The sequence below is a fragment of the Mesocricetus auratus genome, unplaced genomic scaffold, assembly GCF_017639785.1.
Source record: "Mesocricetus auratus isolate SY011 unplaced genomic scaffold, BCM_Maur_2.0 Super-Scaffold_100004, whole genome shotgun sequence".
NCBI classification, from domain to species: Eukaryota; Metazoa; Chordata; class Mammalia; order Rodentia; family Cricetidae; genus Mesocricetus; species Mesocricetus auratus.
In genome coordinates, this window is record NW_024429189.1 from 53,666,999 (window position 1) to 53,688,536 (window position 21,538).

The following is a 21,538-nucleotide window of genomic DNA, read 5'->3' on the forward strand; positions in this document are numbered from 1 at the left end:
TCTCCGTTCTTCCCCCCTTTCCCTTTCACGTTAGTTTATTTAGTGTATGTGTGTGAGAGTCAGTTTCCTCCTTCACCATGTGGGCTATCAGGTTGTCAGGCTTGGTGACAAACATCCTTGCCCTCTGAGCCATCTCAGCCCTCTGGTGGGCTTCCCACAACCTTAGTGCCACAGGTTCACTCTGTGTCTCTTAGTCCGTCCCTCCTTACGTTCCTTACTTCTTGTCATGACTACTCAACAAGGTATTTCATCATCTTCACGAAGTTCCATGCTGTATAACTTGTCGTGGATTAAGAACAAAGTGGGTTTCCACACAGTTTAAATAGTTTTTGAGCAGCTTAAATACTCAAAATTCACCGAATTAAAAAAAAGAAGAGATGAAAAATGTGAGAAAGAAAAAAAAAGAAACAAAATAAGGCATTGAAAATGCTGTAAAGCAGACTGTTTCTAGAAGTAAAGGAGATAAAACTAAAAGATATTCAATTAAAGTAGGTTATTCAGTCGAAAAGGACTAGGAACAGGGGTGCTCCCTTCTCAACTATTGCTTCAGGTAATTGTAGTGTTGAGAGTCAGAGGAGAGAGATGGATGGAGGAGGAAAACAGAGCACCAGGGTGGGCCTGAAAACCTTTTGGAAAGATCTTTATATATGTGTTGAAACCTAAAACTTAGAGGAAATAAGTAGAACAAAATTTACTAACATTTTAAAAGAAGTAAATTGCTAAGGAAGCACAAACCTGGTTTCAAAAATATATTAACTATGGAGACCTAAAACATCTCTTGCCGGATTCCTTGCACCAGCAGGAGGCTGGCTGTGGGAGCTGAGTAACTTCAGGCTTTTAAGATGCTCTCACAGTAGGATCCCACAATTGCAACAGACCTAAAGATGCTGTGTGGCTCCTCTGTTCCAACCTATGGTTTGAATTAACTGTTCTGTTTCTGTGCTGGCAGTGTGTATTGGATTTATGTAGAGTGAGAGGGCTTGGTGGGCAAATAACCTTCCCTTGTTGTTAATAGGTCATTGATCACCAGGAGGCCTGATGGAGAGAACAGATACTTCGAGCTGGGTGTGTTGTGCAGAGGAAACTGAGAAAGGTATCTGTTGACTGCAGACCATGTTAGGGACTGGCAATGGTAACCAAAGTCTTTTGTTTGCCTTCTAGATGCATAGAAAGCTCATACACTTGAAGTAAGGAGCCAGTGAAATGAATTTGGAGGACTAACAGTAGCTGGAATTGTTGTTCAATACTTTCAGCTCTGACTTTCTAAATCTCCCTGGAGATCCTCCACAATGCAGTGGATCCAGATAAGGCATAAAAAATAGGAGATCTATAAGAAGGAAGGATCCTGGGTCTCCGAATAACTATGTAGAGCAGATCCTTTGACATGCATTGAAATGATGTGAGTAAGAAGTATTTACTGTGTTAAATGTTTTAGTGAATAAATGTTTATTCTGCTGAGATTTTGGAATCACCTGCTATGTACCTTACATACACCAGCCTGCCTGTAGAATGCAATTATTAAAGCAAAGAATATCTTAGTTGTTTTACTTATCACACTTCAATGTTCTTTTTAATATTATATTTATTTATTTGTGTGTGTGTGTGTGTGTGTGTGTGTGTGTGTTTGTGCACCAAATGCATGTGGAGGTCAAAGGACAATTTGTGGAAGTCATTTCTCTTCTTCCACCATCATGTGGGTCCTGGAGATCAAATTCAGGTCTTCAGGCTTGATGGCAAGCACCTTTACCTGATGAGCCATCTTGCCAGCCCATGCTCTTTCATTTTTTTTCACCCAGTAGAGCTGGTGTTCTCTAGTTGCATGGTCCCCACCAATAGACTTAACCAATTAATAATCAAAAATATTAAAAAGTCGATTGCTTCTGCGCTGAATACTGTGTAGATGATTTCTTGTCATTCTATGAGCAATAAATGACTATGCAGCATTTATTCTGTATTAGGTATTATAGATAATCCAGAGATGACTTAAGATATAAAGGAAGTATACATAGAAGGGATTCAGCAACTGTGGGATTTGATATGCAAGAGGGGGGAATCTTGGGATCTCTATGCATATCAAGGGGACAGTTACAATAGAGGACTTTTGTGTTCAAAAGCTTACTTCTGATTAAGACTGCAACTACCTAAAATTCTTTTGCTTTTCTTATCCTAGAAAGCCAGTGGTCACGTGCAATATGTCACGGTCTAAACTCAGATCTATTCTTGCTGGTTACATAAGCAATGTGAATATTAATGTGCTCCATCTCAGTTTCCCTGTATATGGTGTGGCTATGATAATAGGACTTAGCCTTTTTCTTTATGGTGTTTGGAGATCACATCTTGTTTTGTGGCTTAGGCTCTCCTTGAACTCATGACCCCGAGGCATTGGAATTACAGGTGTGGACCACTGTATTTAGCTTTTACCTTGGATTTTTGAGAATTAAGTGAATAAATCCACACATAGTACTTAGCACAGCAGCAGTCACATAGTAAATTTACCTGTATACCCAAGTCCCTATCTTTTTATTCATGTTGTTGGCATGGGCCATCTCCCTAGCACATGCTCTTCAGTGATGCTAATTAGGCAAGCACTCCCACTTGCCTTGGCATGTTTTATGGATGACCCAAACTGCAAACACCAACATGTCTAAAACATATGCTCTCTGCTTTGTTTAATTTCAGATACCAAAATATGCCTACACACAGGGGTATGTGCATAAAGAAACACATGTACTCTTTTTTTTTTTTTTTGGCCTGGTAGAACTAGGCTTCTGTGATGTGTCTTTTCCTCCCACATTTACCCCTACATGGCTGGCAAATCTCCTAATTATTCTCATCCACTCCCTCCCTATAAACCTTTTGTGTGTATATCTTGGCACACATCCATTTGCTTCTGCCTAGCTCCTTCCTATCATTCTTTTTTTTCTGCCACCCCACTCCCTCCTCTTCACAACTCTTTAGAAAAATTAGTTAAACTATACACTTTTATTATTAATGTACATTTATGAAAAATTCTTCACAGTTACAAAAGTGCATGGTTATAAAATAATTTCCATACAAAGGTTGGCATCTTCCCTACTCCTCCCTAACCCTCCCACCATCAGACTCCAGGGCTTAGGAAAACTGAGAGGTTTATGGACCTAGCCCCTGGCCAGCACTGTGCTTTATATAAGGCCCGTGGGTCTTGCCTCCCTTACTTCCCTTTGCCTCCTTCCTGGTACGCAAAATCAGACAAGGTTCGCTAGCTTTGAGGAAGCTGTTCCTTTGAGGAATGGATAAAGGTATTTCCTTGTGCTTTTCTACAACTGAAAAGAATGACAGCAAATGTGTCTATTGAGAAAATGGAGTTGTTGGCTTTACCCAAAGGTTAGAGTGAAATACATGTACTGAGCTCTTTAAATCCATTACACCAAACCCTTAACTGAAACACAAAGACTCTATAGCATTTCTGGGCAACCTATTTCTTCAAGTATCCATGGGAATCCTGGTGAGAATGGAAAAGGAGGTGGTGTCTTGAGGAAAATCAGAAGTACATGGTCCAGAATGGTGTGATGCAGGCATGGGGCCTTTTCTAAAGAATAATTTTATTGTCCAGACCTTGACCACCATAATCTTATTGGTTAGTTATGATCTGATAAGATCTTCAGATACAGGATCAAGGAAACTTCTGTGAAGGGGATGAGACTTTAGGAGATAGAGGAATACAGAGGGAAGATGGGAGGAACCAGGTTTTCATTACATTGTCTCAATTACAGTATTGGATCTTTTCATATTTCTGTGCAGCCAGACAACCAGGTAGGGTCCATATTTGTATATCAACCTGATAGCTGAGTGGCTTGTGTCAGAGAACTGAAATGAAGTTCCTAGAGAATGTTCTCCAAGTCAGCAGATAACCAACATAAATGGACCACAAATACACATACACACAAACAAAAGCCCCGTCATATGCATGTTAGATAGTGTGGAAAAAACTAGATGAAACTTCATGGGAACATCATAATACCGTCTGTGGTTACAGGATATGCAAACACTTGTGTAAAGGATTTGTATATTATTTTTAGACACTTAGTTCTGACAGCCTGAACAGGATGGTGGTGGTAGTGGATGTTTCCCTTTTTGTACCTTAGTACCTTCTAGAAGCTGGAGAAACATTTTCTTGATATATCTTGTTTAGAAGTCTGCCATTAATAGAGATCAAATTGTGCCACTCAAAAGGACACTTGATCTCAAGAGGCATTTGGTGTTTTGTCTAATTCTAATTTTATGCAAAACAGAGTAGTATATATTAAAATATGTTAACTATAATTCAGGAAAAGTTAAGTGTCCAGGAGATTACTGTAAGTGAGCATGGTGTTCCTCTATGGAAGGTTAAATGATTTTTTTAAAATCAGGAATACTATTTCTAAAGGTTCCTTTCCAAAACACCATAGGTGATAAGCTTAACTGGTGGATGATAGCTGGAGTCCCACCATTGTTGGCCACAGTTGGGTGGTTGGGAAGAGCAGGGTATAATTCTATGCTATATTTTATAGGAACAGACAGTACAAGCAAGAGTGAGGGCAAAAGCTTCCGGGGACTGTTGTGGTTGATTAGATCAATGTAGGTGAGTTGGATGATGACATAATCTCCTCTTTCATGCATTTTAGGGCTACTTAGGGGATGGATGATAAATGCTTGCTAGGGTTGGAGTCAAGATAAGAGCTCTTCTTTCATTCTTACACAAGCAAGCCTTGCCAACAATACCATGCCTTAAGTCTCCCCATCTTCTACAGAGGATCTCACCTATCATTTTTCTCAGATCCCTCAGTTTCTCTTGTAATACAATACACAGTAGGAGCTACATCTCTTGCTTTCCAAGATCTGATTAAAAAATGACTGTCAACACGGCCACCAGTTCTAATGATGGACTCATACATTTGAGAAGGTATCTTTCGTTTAGGTGTCACTTGTACAGTCTCTATGTTTTAGAGGCGAGCATGGCCCCACTGTGAGCACGATCTGGGCACAGTTGGGCTTTACTGCCTTTTATTGATTTTTGTATTACTGTATTAATGACTGTTGAGTTCTAGGACTCCGCTATGCGGGCTTCCAGGACATTCTCTTCCTCCAAATGCTCGAGGAAGTACTGGAAAGAGAACCAAGGCAGAACTGAGTTCAGTGTTAGGATGAAGCCATACTCAATCTTAAGCCTCGACTTTCCCATCTGTAAATAGTGTTTTGATTTGTTTCTCACACAGGGCAGTGAGAAGTCAAGGACAGGAATGCAGAAGAAGCTCCCTGGATTTTCCAGTGCCCAAGGAGACAGGGAGGATTTCAATGAAGCTGATGACATAGATGAGGAAGATGAAGATGACCACAAAGATAGTAATAACCATGTTTCCACAGAGTCCTCAGTTTCTGACTGATTAGATACAGATTTCCTCAATGGACTCAACTGTCATATTTGTTTATTTATCCAGATAACTTGGATAAGTAGCCCAGCTCTCTACAATGAATTCAGCTGCAAAGCAAGGACAGTAAAAACTATCTGGCAGTGAGAATGAGAAGAGATGAGTCAGAAAATATAACCATGCCCAGAGGAGTGCCTGGGCCTTATCAGCAACTTCATTAGCATAGCTCAAGTTTGAATTTATATAGCTTGGGAAGGAATTGTGATGAAGAATACTGATTGTATTTTGATCATGACATAGCATGCTGCCTTATCCTTTCTGAGCCTGATGACCTCATTTGCAAAATGGGAACAATAAATCCCCCTGAGTGGGCTGGTGTATGTCTGAAAAGAAACTGGGGAGGAGGGAACTTATCACACTGCCCAACACTAGCAAGAATCAGTAATTAATAGTTCTCCTTTATGCTCAAATGAATGAGTTGCTTAGAAGAAAAGACATACGGTCCCATGGCTGTGAATGTGGTGGCTTTGTCCTCCTGCCCTGGGTACTGACCTGCTAGGATCTGAGCCCTACATTGCACTTTCCTGGTGGGTTCCTTTGGTGGAAAGAACAATCACACAATTGGGGTCTCAGGGTGCTAAGACTTTTGCTTCCCTCCTTGTGGGGCCTTCTGCTTTCTCTGTGAAGACAGGTCTTGACTCAGAGGCAGAGATAGGGATAGAAGGGAGGGTGATGAGGGTGATTACCCTCAGCCCATTGTCTGGGACCTCACCTACAGGCTGCAATTGGGGGCAGTGTAGGGAAGTCAGTGGGAGTTCATTTCACCCCACAGTTGCTAGTGGGAGGAGGTCAAGAAACAGGTATGGGGGCCATCTCACTTCTGGAGTGCAATGGCAGGTAGCAGAGGGGACTGAAAAATTGGGTGTCAGAGGGAAGGTTTTGCTTTTTCATGTATCTCCTCTACACACTCAGGCCACAGGGAATAGTGTGCTGCCCCCAACATACCCTGCCTGGTATGTCCTGTCATTTGCTGTGTTAATATTTCTTTATCTACTTAGCAGACTATTCCTGCAATTCTTGGACTTTTTGAGGCACAGTTGATGGACCCTTCTCTGGGCTTCCCTAACACTGTGCTCAGAGCATTGGCATTTTGTCATAAAAGGATGTTTTGGAATTGCTTTCTTTTATTAAAAGTAAGTACCTCAAGGGAAGGAGCTGGATTTGTCTTTCATTCCCAGTTGCTAGCACAGTGCCAGGCCCAAGGTGGATAGATGCTCACACAAAGTTAGCTTTCCAACCTCATTTGAGCTATGATGGAGGTGGCCAGGGTATATGACCCAAAGTGTCCAGTGGTCAACAGCAGTGGCAGCAGCATGGAGAGATGAGAGGCACCTGTGTCAAATCTCTTCTTCTTCACTGGCCTTGCTCCAACGGTGACAGCAGTTGGCTGTGATGCCCAGGAGGAAGTTGGTGGCCACAGAAGCGATGGAGACCACAAAGCCCACAAATGCGATGAAGAGGTAATCATCCAGGGTCAGAGTCAGGTGGCAGGCCTTAAAGCTCTCTTCAGTGAGTGAGAAGAGAGGGGCACCCTCAACTTCGGGGGGGCCCCGACATTCAGCCAGCTGAGAATCTGCAACACACAACCCAGGCAGGGTGAGGCTCCTGTAGGAAAGAAGGGATAGGAGTGTCTCCCACCCCTTCCAGAGAGTCACTGAATTTCTTCTATGTGCCTCAAATATACTTATCATCTCAATAACCCACAAAGCATTTTTGCCTGATTTTATAGATGTGAAAAATTGCTGCTCTTAGACCTGAGTATTTGTGGAAATCTTACAGTTACTTCCAATGGTGGATCTAGGGCTTTCGTGAGACATGAAACATGAAGTCTGGACATGCTACTTTCTACTCCATACATTCTTTTGGCTTCCCTTTTTCACACAGAGAGGAAGCCAACAGCTCCCTTAGGGTGCCAAGGACACTTTCCAAGCCCTTTATTTTGTTTAGTTTTTCTGCTCCAGAGACACATGTCTCTATCATTCCTCCATGGCTCCAAGTATGACTCCTCTTAGATAGAAAGGAACTATCTCTGTATTTTCCCCTTGTGATGAAGATTCTTCTCTAGGTCTCTGTGTAGCTCACTCTCTCACTTCCTTTGTGACTTTGTTCAATGTAACCTGCTTAGTGATGCCTTCCCTTGGGAACACCCTGTACTTGCTTCTCCCACACTCACTATCATACCTACTCTGCTTTATTTTTCCCTCTGGTGTCCTTGCCTGACATATGCTCCCCCCACAGTAGCCTTAGCACCAGAACAGCATCCCTTTGTAGTAAGCACCCAATGGGTCTTTCTTAAATGGATGTGGTACTTTAAATTTAAAAGCCTTGTGTCTTGTTACTAACTCAAGCATGCACATGTACTTTTATTTTTTCCTGGATAACACAGTCAAGAGCATAGACTCTAGAGCTACCATCTCATCAGTTGTGTGACTGTGGATATTTAAGCCCCTCTGTATCTGTCAAGTGACAATAATCATAATATCTGCCTTCTGGATTTGTAGTTAGGATACAGAGAGGTAAGTAAAACCCACAAATGTTTCTGGTGCCTACTAAGCACCAGGCAAAGTGCCTTTTTATAATGATCACAGTGGATCTCTCAGGTGTCCCCTGGGGTTATATTCCGTACTCAGACATCTGAGGGAAGAGGCTGCTAGTTTGGTGGGATGGCTTTTCTCTCCAGCCTCGTGGACCCATCCTTTGGGTCACTTCAACAGATTCACGATGGCTGTCAGTGGTCTAACCTTAGTTTTTCGAGACTAACAGTGGTTTTCTGGGGGTAGTTCCACCTATAGATCTTGGCAGCAGCCTCAGAGTAACACCTATGTCCCGGGTCAGGACGAAAATACTAGTTTAGTATTGGACAAATCTTGTTTATTTTTTCCTTCTTGTCTCTCATGTGTTGCCTTTATACGAAGGGAATAATCCAATCTAAATTTTCCAAGTGAGTCAATGTGAGGTTTTAAAAATTATAGTGTACACCACCAGAGAAACTAGGAAACAAGGAGGACCCCAAGAGAAGAACTCATGGTCCCCAAAGAAGGGGAGGGGGACAAGAACCCCTGGCAAATTGGGAACAGAGAGGGAGAGGAGGGAGGTGGGAAGGGGAGAGGGGAAGAAGGAGAGGGGGGCAGAGAACAGGAGAGATCAGGAGGACTGAGACAGGGGAGGAATGAAGGAGGGCAAGAAAGGAGTTGCTTGATAGAGGGAGCCAATATAGGTTTGGAGAGATGTCTGGCACTGGGGAAATGTTTGGGGATCCACAGGGATGACCCCAACTAAGAATCAGGCAGTGGTGGAGAGGCTGCCTTTGATGCCCTTCCCCTGTAATGAGATTGATGACTACCTTGGTTACCATTCCTAGAGCCTTCATCCAATAGCTGATGGAAGCAGAAACAGGCACCCACAGCTAAACACTGAGCAATACTCCTGGAATCCAATTGTGGATAGGGAGGAGGGATGAGCAAAGGAGCCAAGACTGTGCTGGAGAAACCCACAGAAACAGTTGACCTGACCTTGTGAGAACATGGAAACCCTAGTCACAAAGCTAGGGAACCAAGGCCTCTGATTGTGGGTGCCGGCTAGGAAGACTGGGCAGTCTATGGGACCTCTAACAGTGGAGCCAGTGTTTATCCCTAGTGCACAAATGGACTTTGGGAGCCATTCCCTATGGAGGGTTACTATTGCAGCTCAGATACACAAAAGAGAGCCTAGGCCCTCCCCCAAATGATGAGAAGGACTTTGAAGGTTCCCTGTGGAGGACTTCACTGTCCTTGGGGAGTGGATGAGGGTGGGCTGGGGGGGGTCAGTGGGGGGCATGGGAGAATGAGAGGGTGAGGGAATGGAGGAATTGATATGTAAAATAAGATTGTTTCTGAAATAAAAAATAATAAGAAAAATATATTGTATAAAAATACAGACTGTGTCGATATTATATATTCATTACAGTTTTTGAGGGCAAAAAACCAAAGTGATGGGTCTGGAATGATCCTTTTGACAGATGGATATGCATACAGACTGTTAGCCTTAGAAGTGTGTGTGTGTGTGTGTGTGTGTGTGTGATCATTTGTGTCTGCGATAAGGATGCAATTTTCCCCAAGTCATGGGTTGAGTCAATCCCAGTATGCTGTTTGCACAGGACCCTGTACTTTGATTAGGTCCTGGTCGTATCTAGAGTTGACTCACAAGAAGCTCTCTACTGGAAACTAGAAGTTATCAGCTTCCAGTGTTGATTGTGTATGTGTGTAAAACTGCAGTGAAACAATGCAGATCAGCTAGAGGGGGCTGAGGGCACACAGGGTGGGAGGCTAAGGGCTGACAAAGTTCCCTGCAAACTGAGAGATCAATCTTGAAATCAGATTGTATCCCAGTAGTTCTCTCAAGTCTATGTTTGAATGCTGTCACCTAGCATAGATAATTGGAGAATCTCACTAGCAGAAAAGAGAGGAAGTGATTCAAAAATGTTGAAATGGATGACATCATCCAGGTCTACATGCTCTAGCAAGACTTGGCTTCTAAGACGAAACCTAACCTGTCCTCTGTGGAGAAGGATGGGGCCTCGAGGACCACCACTGATCTTTGTGGCTCAAGGCCTCACTTGCAGTGATGTCTGAGGCTGCACTGCCAGGATCTGAGGGTCTCCTGTCTCTTGCAGGTTTGGGTCCCTTGCCTGCATTCATGTGGAAGCCTTAACCTGTGGGAACAGGGCCTCTCACACCTGCTGAGAGTTCAGGTCCCTTGCCTGAACTGATATGTGAGTCTACAATGATGGGAGCTGGTCTCATCTCCTCTCTGAGACAGCCGGGCTTTCTGCAGGGCAGCAGGACCCCAGAGATCTCAGCAGAGAAGGAATCCCTCCTGTGCTGACAGCTGAGTGTCCCAGAAGGCTCTTTCTGTCAATAGTGACAAGAGAGAGAGGCACAGCTTGCAGAGAGGTTGGGTTGGGTGGGAGATGGCTCTAGGCAGCCTCTCCATCCTAGTCCCCACCATCACCCCATCTCAGTCTCCAGCTATTTTGGTCCTGGAGAACTTCCTCCCACAGCTCTGTGGAAACACTGGAATCGTGACCCACAGCCCCCCTAAGTTATTTTAGTCTTGGACTCCCCACTCAGTCCTCTCCCTCTTGCCTCATTCGGCATTGTTATTTCGCCCCCAAGTATGCTGCACTTGGGCTTTAGGGAATTCCTGGGACGGGGCTGCGGCCACTCCTATTGTTCTGATGCCAGGTACACCGGCCAAGACTGGGTGCTATCCCATAAGTGCACTGGAGGCTGGGGCCATGGTTCAACTTGATAGCCTCTCAATACCACTGGATGAGGCCAGGCCCCATCAAACCTCCATGATGCCCGCTCTTTCAGGCCTCAGGCCACTCTCTGGTTCGGACTCTGCAGTTAAACTGCCTTGTTTCAGCCTGTCTTCCCAGATGCCCACCCTATGCATAAACCTTGGAGACTCTGCTAAGGCCACCTGGCCAGCGCAGATCTTGGCTGTTTAGTTCAGGGCCTGATTCTTGACAGTATGGCCAGAGAACAGCTAGATTGCCAGGGCTTGAAGTCTGGCTCTGACGAGCAGTGATTGTGTAGTTCTGACCAAGCTATGAAACATTTCTGTGCTTCTGTTTCCTCCTCATTCAGGTTCTCATGAGGACAGGAGGAGTCAACACATGAAATATGCTTAGAATAAGGCCTGGCACATAGTAAGAACTAAAATAAATAGGATTAGTCATGATTGTTTCTTTCAGGGTTTTCTCTGCACTGATGAGACTTCGAGTAGAGTAGAAGTCAAATGAATGTGTTTGTGTCTACAGCTCTGCCAATTTCTAAGTGAGTGACTCTGGGCAAGCCTTCTCCTGGCTCTACATCTCAGCTTCTTCACCTGTAGAATGGGATAATAGAAACGGGGGGGGGTGTTCCGCTGAGATAACGTATGCCAAAGCCTGCTCACTGCAAAAGTTCGACAAATACCACCAATGACCGGCTTTCCCCCATTTGGCTTACCGTCTCTAGAATAACAGGCACCATAGAGGCAAGGGACATCTGGTTCTTCAGCAAATGAATTTCTCTAGCACTCAGCATGCATCCCATGTGTTCAACAAATACTTGTTGAACAAAAAATGAGGCGTTGTAGAAAGGTGAGGGCACACAGTATCGCCACCATTTTTAAAGGGAGACATTACTTCTGGAAACCCTCCCCCTGTGACCAGTCCAGACACCCCTCTTACCCGCTGTACAGCGCTGTATCCGATTCCGCAGCCACTTCAGTAAGGGCTCCATGGTGCAGCCGCACACCCATGGGTTACCCCCGATCTGCAGGGTCACCAACCCTGGGAGGCCCTCAAGGGCTTCAAGACTCAGGAAAGCCAGTCCACCGTAGCTGAGGTCCAGGTCTCTGAGATGCACGAGGCCCTGGAAGGCTTGGGGGTGCACCCTCCGCAGCCAGGGGTTGTGGCTCAAGTCTATATGGACCAGTCCATGAGCCTCCCGGAACATGTCAGCTGGCACATGGCTGAGGTTGTTATAGCTCAGATCCAGGTGTGCTAAGCGCTTGGCATGGAGAAAGAGGCCTTGGGGCAGCTCCAACAAGGAGTTGTTGCGCAGATCCAGCACACGGAGCTCCATGTAGCAGGTAAGATAGCCCGGCGGCACCGCTGCAATGCGGTTGTGGGCCAGGCTGAGGTTGCGGGTGTCCATTGGCAGGTCTGGGGGTACAGAGAACAGCCGCTGGCTGCTGCAGTCTACTACTTGGTTATGGCATGTACAAAGGACTGGGCAACTGGTACCGGCATCAGAGTGCATAACCCCAGTTGCCAAGAGGAGTAAGGCCAGCAACAAGGCTGAGTGGGGAGGCCCGGGCCAGGGAAGCTGGGCCCAGGTGTCACCCATCTTTGGCAGCTGGCAGCAGCAATGCTGTAGGGAGCCCATGAGAGCCGTGTCCCTAGGTTCAACAGTCAGGGTATAGGGAGACTGCTACATTAGAGGCCTGAGTCTGGAAGGTGGGGCTTCTGAGAATGTGCTATCATGGTTTACAACTTCCCCAGGAGCCTCTAAGCACCCAAGGACTTCCTAAGATCCACAGGATGTCCCTTGGTGGAGCCTGGGAAGCAAGGACCCAGTTGAGACACCCCAGGGTCCGAAAGGATGATCAAAGCTTGAGAAATAAGGGGAATAAGGATGAAGCTGGAGCAGCTGTCAGCAGGTCCTGCAAGGGTCCCTGCAGACCTTTTGTGGCCCGGTCACCCATGCCTGCTGGGTGCTTCCTCTTGGAGCTGAGTCTGAGAGGTGGGAGGGATGATGTGAGAGAGATGAAAGGTGGCCTTTAAAGGTCCTGGCACTTCTTCTAAGAAACTTAAGCTCTGTCCCAGGTCTGGGACTCATTAAGAAGTCATACTTGCACCTGGATCTCCAGCATTCAAGGTCTCAGAGGTGGTCCAGTGGGCATGAGTTCACAAAAGACCTGGGGCCAGGGATTTAGGAAGGGGTCCTGGAGAAGTATGTTCCCATGGCCTCCTGAAAGCCTGGCTCTTTAGTCTCATTGGCCTCTGAAATCTCAAGGGGTGCTCTTTGCTGGCTAGGGAGGGGTGAGTCCCAAGTGACACCCATTGTCTGGGCCACTGAATCTGGAAAAAGCCATGAGTTCTAGAGGCATAGGTAGGGGTCAGTTAGGAAAGCATTATTTGTGTCTTCAATCTGTCACATAGCTGTACACTCAGCAGGCAGATGCAGAATTCACTCTGTCAACAAGAAAAGCATTCAGGCAGAGAAATCAAGTGTCCCCTACATTCCTGCCCCCTTACCTAGGTCCTTTGCCTTACCTCACTCCTCTCTTATTCCTCACTTATTTCTTCTTGGAACCTCTCTGCCCCCAACCACAAAGTTCTCCGCTTGCTATCTTTCAGATAAGGACCACAGTGAACTCAGAATCCAGACTCTAGTCGCCTACTAACTGTATCCACCTGACCTGAAATCCTTCTACCAGGTTTCTGTCCGGAGCTGGATACATTTTTTTTTCTGTTACTCATAGCTCCACCCTGTGAGTACCAAACACCCTACCCTGAACAACTCCCTAAGGAAAACATGCATCCAAGCTCTGGTGGTTTGTATACCCCTCTCAAACACTTTCAGTCTCTCTCTCCCCCCTCTTTCTTACACACACACACACACACACACACACACACACACACACACACACACTTTTGTAGTTTTCCTCCAGCATCTTTCTGTACACACTCCTGCAGAACCCCCTCCTCAGTGTGCCCCCAGCATCTTTTATACTACAGCATCTCCCCTACCCCAGCATCCTTTTATGCTCCAGCCTCCCTCTTAAGCCCACACACATACTTGGTCTGGCAAAGTGATGGAGAACAATATCCCACCAGGGCCTCACCCCGATGCTCATCGGTTAACCTCTGTGGCCCCAGCTTCCCTTTTACCCGCCTGCTGTCCTCACTTACCCCCCGGCCCCCGCCCCCATCCCTTTATCCCTTGGGTCCATTCCCACCCTGTTCTCCACTGCTTCGGAGCACCGGTTTCAACCACTGGGAAATCACCCTGGCACCCCTTATACAGATTCATTTTTTCTCAGCTTCAGGGTCTCCTGCTATACTCCCACAGGCCCCCAGGAGACTACTCACTCTGTTCCAAGGACACAGACATCAATCTGCAGCAGACAAACGGCTCTGCCTCCCTCATCCTGGAATCCCCGCTCCTTTGCTTGCTAGCTTCCGAACAGAACAGATTGCCTACTCGGCTCTTCCCCTCCCCCGACTCTCCTCTTCCACGGCGCCTTCTGCGTTTTCCTGTCCTGTGGTCCCTGTGTCCCTTCTTTTATGCTGAAGGGAAATCTGAGAGAGGATGCTTAGAAAGTTCACAGAATCTGAATGTCTCTTGGGAAACTCAGCTGGTGCTGAGGCTGCCTCGGTGTGTGGCCAGAGCCAGATCCTCCCCTCCCTCCTCCCTCTCTCCCTCTTTCTCCCTCCCTCCATCCCTCTCCCCTCCTCTCTCTCTTTTCGCTCCCCCTTTTTTCCTCGAGGGCCAGGTAATGACGTTTCACTGTCTCTTAGCAACTGCCTCCACATCTCTGAGCAACAGGAGAACTGGCTGTAGACCCCGTCAAGATGAGAGGAGAGAATGAAGTACTCCTGGCGAATTCACAGCCACCCTCAGGGTCCTAGGGGTAGGGCAAGAAAGGGGAGGGGATATGTAACCCTAGGACAGGAGTTAGGGGAGAGGAGCCAGCAGGAGAGAGAAAGCAAGACAGCTGTTCATCAGGAAAGGATGGAATGGGCAGAGCATTGGTGTGGGATCTTAGATGGAGCAAGGAGAGTTTAAGTACATCAGACTCCAAAGGGATAGAAGAGAGGGCTTAATATGTAGAAAGGAATTGAATGGAGTAGAAAAAAGCAAAATGGATGAAAGCAATGAAGGCAAGAATCAGTTGGAAAGAAGAAAGGAGCACGGTTGGTTCTCAGTGTCTGCTCACCTGATAGGCAAACACTCTCTGTTAGCTGCTCTATTACATCTCCAGGTCTGAGTGTCATTTGGTTCCCAGCACTAGGTGACTGGATGACAGCTTATTAGGAAGAATTTTAGGAGAATTGTTTTCTCTGCTCCTTCTCTCTAAGTTTTTACTCCATGAACTCTCTGGAGTTAGGAGCTTTGGCTGGAGTACCAATTGACCTGAGAACCCTTGGGATGCAAAGAAACAATAGTCTAGTTCAGGTGAGAGTAGCTGGACCACTACAGATACTTGGATATATCATTAGGGAATGGAAATAGCCAGGAAAGTATTATGATCCTGGGTTAGGGTGATGACTCAGCAGGTAAAAACTGCTGGAGTTTCCATCTTCAACACCCATGTAGATGCCTGGCATCTGTGGCAGCATCCCTGTAATCCCAGTGCTTGGAAGGTAGAGATGTGCTCCCCAGGGCAATCTAACTCGACAGGCTACATGAATTGGGGAGCTCTGGGTCCAAACAATAGTCCTTGCCTCAATGTCCAAGGTATAGAATTATTGTGGATGACACCTCTGGCCTCCGCATGCATGAATAACATATGCACACACATGTACACATACATACATGTGCCCCTATAATATGAACATGGGCACACACATGCATGTTTACTGTACATGGTACACATGCTAAAAAGAAATTTATGCTTATTTCTTCTTTCTGAGAGCCCCTGAATCCTTTTTGTTTTGTTCCTTTTAAGATTCTCATCCTCTCACATCCTACGTTGAGTTCATGTGAAGGTGAAATGTTACAACATTTCTTTTCCTTGAGCAAGCCTCTTTATCAGTGGGTCAGCATTTACACACTGGCTTGGCTAGTCGCTTCAATTAAATGGCTGACTTCTCCCCGCTTTCCCTTCTCCCTTCCCCTCCTCTCCTTTCTCCTCTCTTCCTTTCTTCTCTCTTAGACCCCCTTTCCCCCATGGGAGTTTTGCTATGTAGTCCATACTGACCTTGTATTCTAAACCTTCCTGCCTCCGGGGTGCTGTTGGATCACAACCACCACACTTGATTCCTTTTCCTTTAAAGAATAACTTTTTGAACTTTTACTGTGTGCTACATAGTTGACAAGATGGTAGATCTCTGCTTTAGGAGATGGAGGTAGACTTGGGAGGTGGCTCAGTTGGTAAGGTGCTTGCCTTAGCATCCATGTGAAGGGTCTTAGCATCTATGTGAAGAGCTGGAGCAGTGATGCAGAGCAATATGGTAACCGACCGTCTTACAACCACTCACGCTCTGACGCTACAGTACAAACTTCCGAGGTTAGCGTCTCTTCCATGCTTAAAGTAGGGGTGGTGGCTGTTAAACCTTATGTATGAGTTTAGGAATAAAATACTGATCCTAACCCAACTATGACTGTGGAGGGTTGGCCTCTGGAATGCTAGACTGTCATCTCACTCATTAGCAGAAAAATGCTTAGAAACAAAATCTCACTGGAGAGAAGCATGAAAGGAAATCATGAAAGTCAGAGAAAGGTATTCACAGTTAAACATTTAGTGTTGACTAAAAATAAGACAAAAATTTGGGATTTTCCTCCTTTGCATGATGAGACAAGATCCTCTGAATGTGAGTGTCAGCGAGAAGGCCTGGGCAACCTATGGGGCCCTGAGCTGTGGATCAGTGTCTATCCCTGGTATACAAACTGTCTTCATGTGCCTATAGCACAAAGAGAGATGCTCTCTCAGCCTGGACTCTTAGGGGAGTGCCTTGACCCTACCAAGAGTAAAATGACAGACTCTAGATATCCCCCATGTGGAAGGATTTGGCAATAGGGTGGGAGGGAGGGGGGAAGGGGAGTGCGGGAAGAGGGGAGGGAGAGGGAACTGGGATTGACATGTAAAGCAAGCTATTTAAAATTAAAATAAAAAATGAAAAAAACACTAAAAAAAGAAAATCAATTTCATATATATTGCATTTTGTTTACTTTCATCACCCCTCTTTAATCTCTCTCCCATCCCATCAACTCCTCTCTCTTTCCTACAAGTCCCTTTTCCACACAAAAGTCTTACCATTTTGTGTGGGGACCCACATAATTTAACTAGGGCTATTCTCATAACCACAGGTGTGAAACTGCTCATTGGAGCCTACAGAGTTCACCAGGAGTACACAAATGACAAGGACTACCCCTCACCAAGTACTTATCAAGGACCAAAAGGCCTCATGAGCCCTTACCCTATCCATAGGACTGAAATGAGAGTTCTCCATGTATAAGTATCAAGTTTATGTTTTGACACTGTGTTCGGTGGTTACCTACTTCTCTTTGCAAAATGGCAGTCTCTTGCACAGCAGATAATGGAGGTTCAATTAGCAATATGAATCATGACATATCATATCTTTTCAGGGTTTCTTGCAAGTTTTGGAGACTCTGGACTTTCAAGAATTTACTCTATTGATGGGGTGTAGCTCAGCTGATAGAATGTACAGTGAGCATATATGAGCCCCTGGATTTAGTTCCCAGCCTTTCATAAACTGAGAATGGAGGTACATGTCTGTAATCACAGCACTCAGGAGCTGAAGGCAAGAGGATTTGAATTTCAAGGTCATCTTCATTTAATTTGAGATTAGTCTATACTACATGAGACCTTTTCTGGAAAGGAAAAACAAAACTTATTCTATTGTGAAAATGTGTAGAAATCAGTAAGGGAGCTGGAGAAAATGCAATGAGTTCAAAAATCATTTTCATTATTATGATTTCTTGAATGTATGACAAATTAGTTGTAACAATGACAGAAACTTTTAAACAGATGAGGATTAATTTAATATACCACGTACAAATTTGCTCAGGGAAAATTATGACACGTTAGGAGAATGATGATGGAGGGGAAAATGGAAAGTTGATTTCTCATATTGCTGGGAAAGTTTAAAAATAGGAATGATGGCTTTTTGCTAGATTATCATAACTTAATGAAGCATTTAGCAGAAACTGGGGAGCTGGAAATGAAAGCCATCTGGGGAAAACCTGGTCAAGAATGTGCAAATGATGCTATTAAGACAATGGTGATGATGACAGTATTGGGATACGCTTAGAATAATGACTAGAGATTTACTTAACTAAAAGGTTAAAGTACAGATTGCACACTGAAAACCACTCAATGGCATTATTAAATATGAGTGCTTTGAAAAAAATGACCACAGATGTACTGTGCTTTTAGCAAGTGGCTCTCACTACCAGCAGATAAAAGTATGAAAAATGAAAAACAAGCCAACAATGTTGAACACAATCTCAGAGTAAGAATGTTATTAAGATACCAGGTCCATGCCTCATTTTTTCCCTATACAGCAAAGACAATAACAAAAACACAAGTCAGGAGGAGAGGAGAGTAACACATTAATCCCAGCTGTGAGAGGAGGCATCTTCTTGTGTGAGGAAATAGACAATGCCATTAGGAATAGGATTGCATTTGTCAAAAACATAGCATAAAAAGACAAGGCTTTACAGAAATAAATGTGGCAAAACAAGAAAGAATGGGGAGAAACTCAATGAAAAATAGACAATGTACTGCCACAATTATTATAAGTATTGTTTTGTGAAACTGAACTGGGAACTTCTGTTGCGGATCCACTAAAACCTCTTTCTTTACCTTGCAAGTAAGGGCTTTGGTATAATTTTAATGCCTGACTCAGGTTATTAGTTAAATGACCCACAAAAAACACTTGTCATAGTGTTTGGCATGTGGTCAACTCTCAACAGACCTTTTACTTCTTTATTTGTGACCAGTTTCCAATTTCTTTTCTTTGGCTCCAGGATCTGTACTCTAGTTCTTTAACTGTGTTATTGCTGTTGTGTGTATGTGAGCGTGTAGTATATGTATCGATACATATTCATGTGCAGATGTTTAGAAGCCAGAGGCAGACAGTACCTTACTCTATCACTCTCCATCTTATTTTTAAGACGGAGTAATTTACTAAACCTGGAGTTCAGCAGTTTGGCTAGGTTGGCTGACCAGCAAGCCCTAGAAATCCCTCAATCTCTGCCTCACCAGCACTGGGACTGTGGGTTTGCACTATTGCTCCCCGCTTTTTATATGTTGGAGATGTGAACTGAGGTCTTGTGTTTGTGGGAAGCACTTAATCATCTTTTCAGGTCCAGGTCTGGATCTTTTTGACATTTTCTTCCTCTCCCTGCTTTTATATCCTCTAAATTTTCCCTTTGGTACCAGACTTGGCATTCTATACAATTCCTGTCCACTTGAGTGCAGGTGTGTGTATTCATGTATAGATGTGTGTAATATGTACAGTGTATGTGCATGCAAAATTGTAAATCAGTGTGCATAGGTATGTGTGCATTGTGCCCTTTGGATGTGTGAACAAAAGAGTACAGGGAAGGAGGATGTGGCTGATTTGGAAGCTTAAACAATAAATTTCATGATTATCTGTCTCAAGCAGAGGTACACTCATACACAATGTGGTAGGTATCTGCACCCACTGAGCCCTGCCTCTATCCCCAGTAAGCAAGGCTAGATGGGAATGAGAAGTAGCTGGAGGGTAGGTCCTTTCACTGCCAAGTATTCTTTTGACCAAGTATTTCCTGGGTCACTTTCACTATCTTGCAAACCCCAGGCAGCTCTGAGACTTAGCAATGTTCCCAGTGGTATAAAACTGAGTTGGTGTTTTTCTGAGAAATTAATTTTACTAACACAGAAGTAAAACACTACTCTCAATGCAATTGCCTGTTTATCTGTCACTGTTCTAGACTATGAGTAATCTGTGGGCAGGTATAGTGGTTTTTTTTTCTATTTTTCACTCTCCCTGGCTTAGCACACAGCAACCACAGAACTGTCTCAGACATTTACTGAAGCAATGGGTGAATTCTGTTTTAAGCATCAGGCCAGCTCTATCTGCCTGTGCCTTCACTTCACAGAGAGCTTAGCAAGCCCCCATAGATGTAGATGTGGTGGCCAAAAATCTATGTAATAATACTATTGTTCTCCACTGGTGGGCAAGACAGATGCCCTTGCTTGTAAAAGAAAGAAATGGGATGACTGGAAAGGTTCATAGTAGGATAGAAGGAATTAGAAATAATAGATGCTACTGCTCTGCATCCTGTGGAAGGAAGTCATCTTTGCTCTGGAGAGACAGGCTGGGGTCAGAGGAAAGAGACTGACTATTCCTAAGCTGCCCACACAAGACCTCTATGGACATGAAAAAGATCTAATATATACACAGACACTGTAATGTACAAAATAGGTTCCAGAGGGTGCTTCATGTACTTATTGAGCTCGTATCAGGCGCTAGACATGGAACCATCTCAGGTGCTGGAGTACAGCCAAGTTTGATTAACCTGAGAGCTGTATGCATGTCTGTTCAGATTGGTCAGTGTCCAGGATGCTTAGATAATTATTTTGACTGTCCATCCTCTTAAGAGGTAAATCAAACAAACTTGTTTCATTCTTGGTTGGAACATAGAGAGAAGTACACGATGATTTGGCAGATGATAAGTGCTGTGGATAAAAACAAATCAAGGCATAAGAGTGGAGGTTAAGTCGTCAGCCTGATACCCTGTAGCAGGCAGAACTGGCACTTGTTAAATTGGAGGACTGTCTGACTGACCTGCGCAAGCCATGACCACGAGACTACGGAGCTTCTGGCCATAAATCTCATTTTCATTCCGACTAAGGGGTGCCAGAAAAAGAGACCTTTTCTTTATATATACATATATATTTACTTATTTAAATTAAAAACAATCTTATTTTATATACCAATATTAGTTCCCTCTCCCTCCCATGTCCCTTGCCATCCCCCATCCCTTCCTTGTCCACTCCCCAGGGAGGGTGAGGCCTCCCATGGGGATCATCAATGTCTGAAAGGAGACCTTTTCATAAGTCAGCCATCACATGTTTCCGAGGCCTTGCTCTTCATCAGATACCATGCTGACTGGAAATGCAACAGTCAGCAAAGCAGACAGCCCACTGTTCTGGGAACCTGGAAGCAGGGAAGTCATATCATAAACTCTTGAAAAGGTACAAAGTGCATCAAAGGGAGAATGCAAGATGGGAGAGGAGGTGAAAAGGAAAGCTATACTAATTGAAATGAGGTCTGGAGATTTACCTGCATTCCCATGTTCATTGTAGCACTATTCACAAAGCCAGGATACGAAATCCACCTAAGAGTCCACTGAAAAATGAATGGATAAGCGAAGTATGACACACACATGGCATGAATATACTGGAATATTATCACTGGCAACAACATGGATGAACCCGAAGAAGACATAGAGCAAGGCAGATGATACATGATCTCAGCTATGTGTGGAATAAACAAATGCTAGGCTGATAGGAGCAGAGATTAGACTAGGCTAGTTGCCAGGGACTGGACAGAATGGTGGATGGGAAGATGTTGGCCAAAGCATACAATGCTTTGGTTAGTACTAATAAATTCTGGAGGTCTATTGTACTGCACAGCAACTATACTTATACAATTGCATAGAAATTAGATCTTGTTATCTTCATAAAATTGTATATCTTGTAATGATATATTTACTAGCTTTATTTGATAATCATACTGTATGACAAAGCATCAGGTTGAACACACATAAATGTAAAAAGTTTAAAAAAATAAATGACATAATTATCACATTCATAAAACA

General features: G+C 44.4%; 1 protein-coding gene across 1 annotated transcript; it reads right to left on the reverse strand.

Moving 5' to 3' along the window:
• Positions 1-2,967: 2,967 nt before the first annotated feature.
• Lrrc55 (leucine rich repeat containing 55) lies at positions 2,968-14,383 on the reverse strand. Its single transcript, XM_005065075.4, has 3 exons — positions 14,074-14,383; positions 11,665-13,173; positions 2,968-7,020 (listed from the first exon to the last, which is right to left on the reverse strand). The coding sequence occupies exons 2-3, from the start codon at positions 12,362-12,364 to the stop codon at positions 6,785-6,787; spliced, it is 936 nt and encodes a 311-aa protein (XP_005065132.1). The 5' UTR covers positions 12,365-13,173; positions 14,074-14,383; the 3' UTR covers positions 2,968-6,784.
• Between the last annotated feature and the right edge of the window lie 7,155 nt (positions 14,384-21,538).

Excerpts from the sequence above, each read along its gene's own strand:
- Lrrc55 (XM_005065075.4), bottom strand. The coding sequence starts at position 12,364 with ATGGGCTCCCTACAGCATTGCTGCTGCCAGCTGCCAAAGATGGGTGAC. Across the intron at positions 7,021-11,664 it reads GATACAGCGCTGTACAGCGG|ATTCTCAGCTGGCTGAATGT; the intron begins GTAAGAGGGGTG and ends TGTGTGTTGCAG.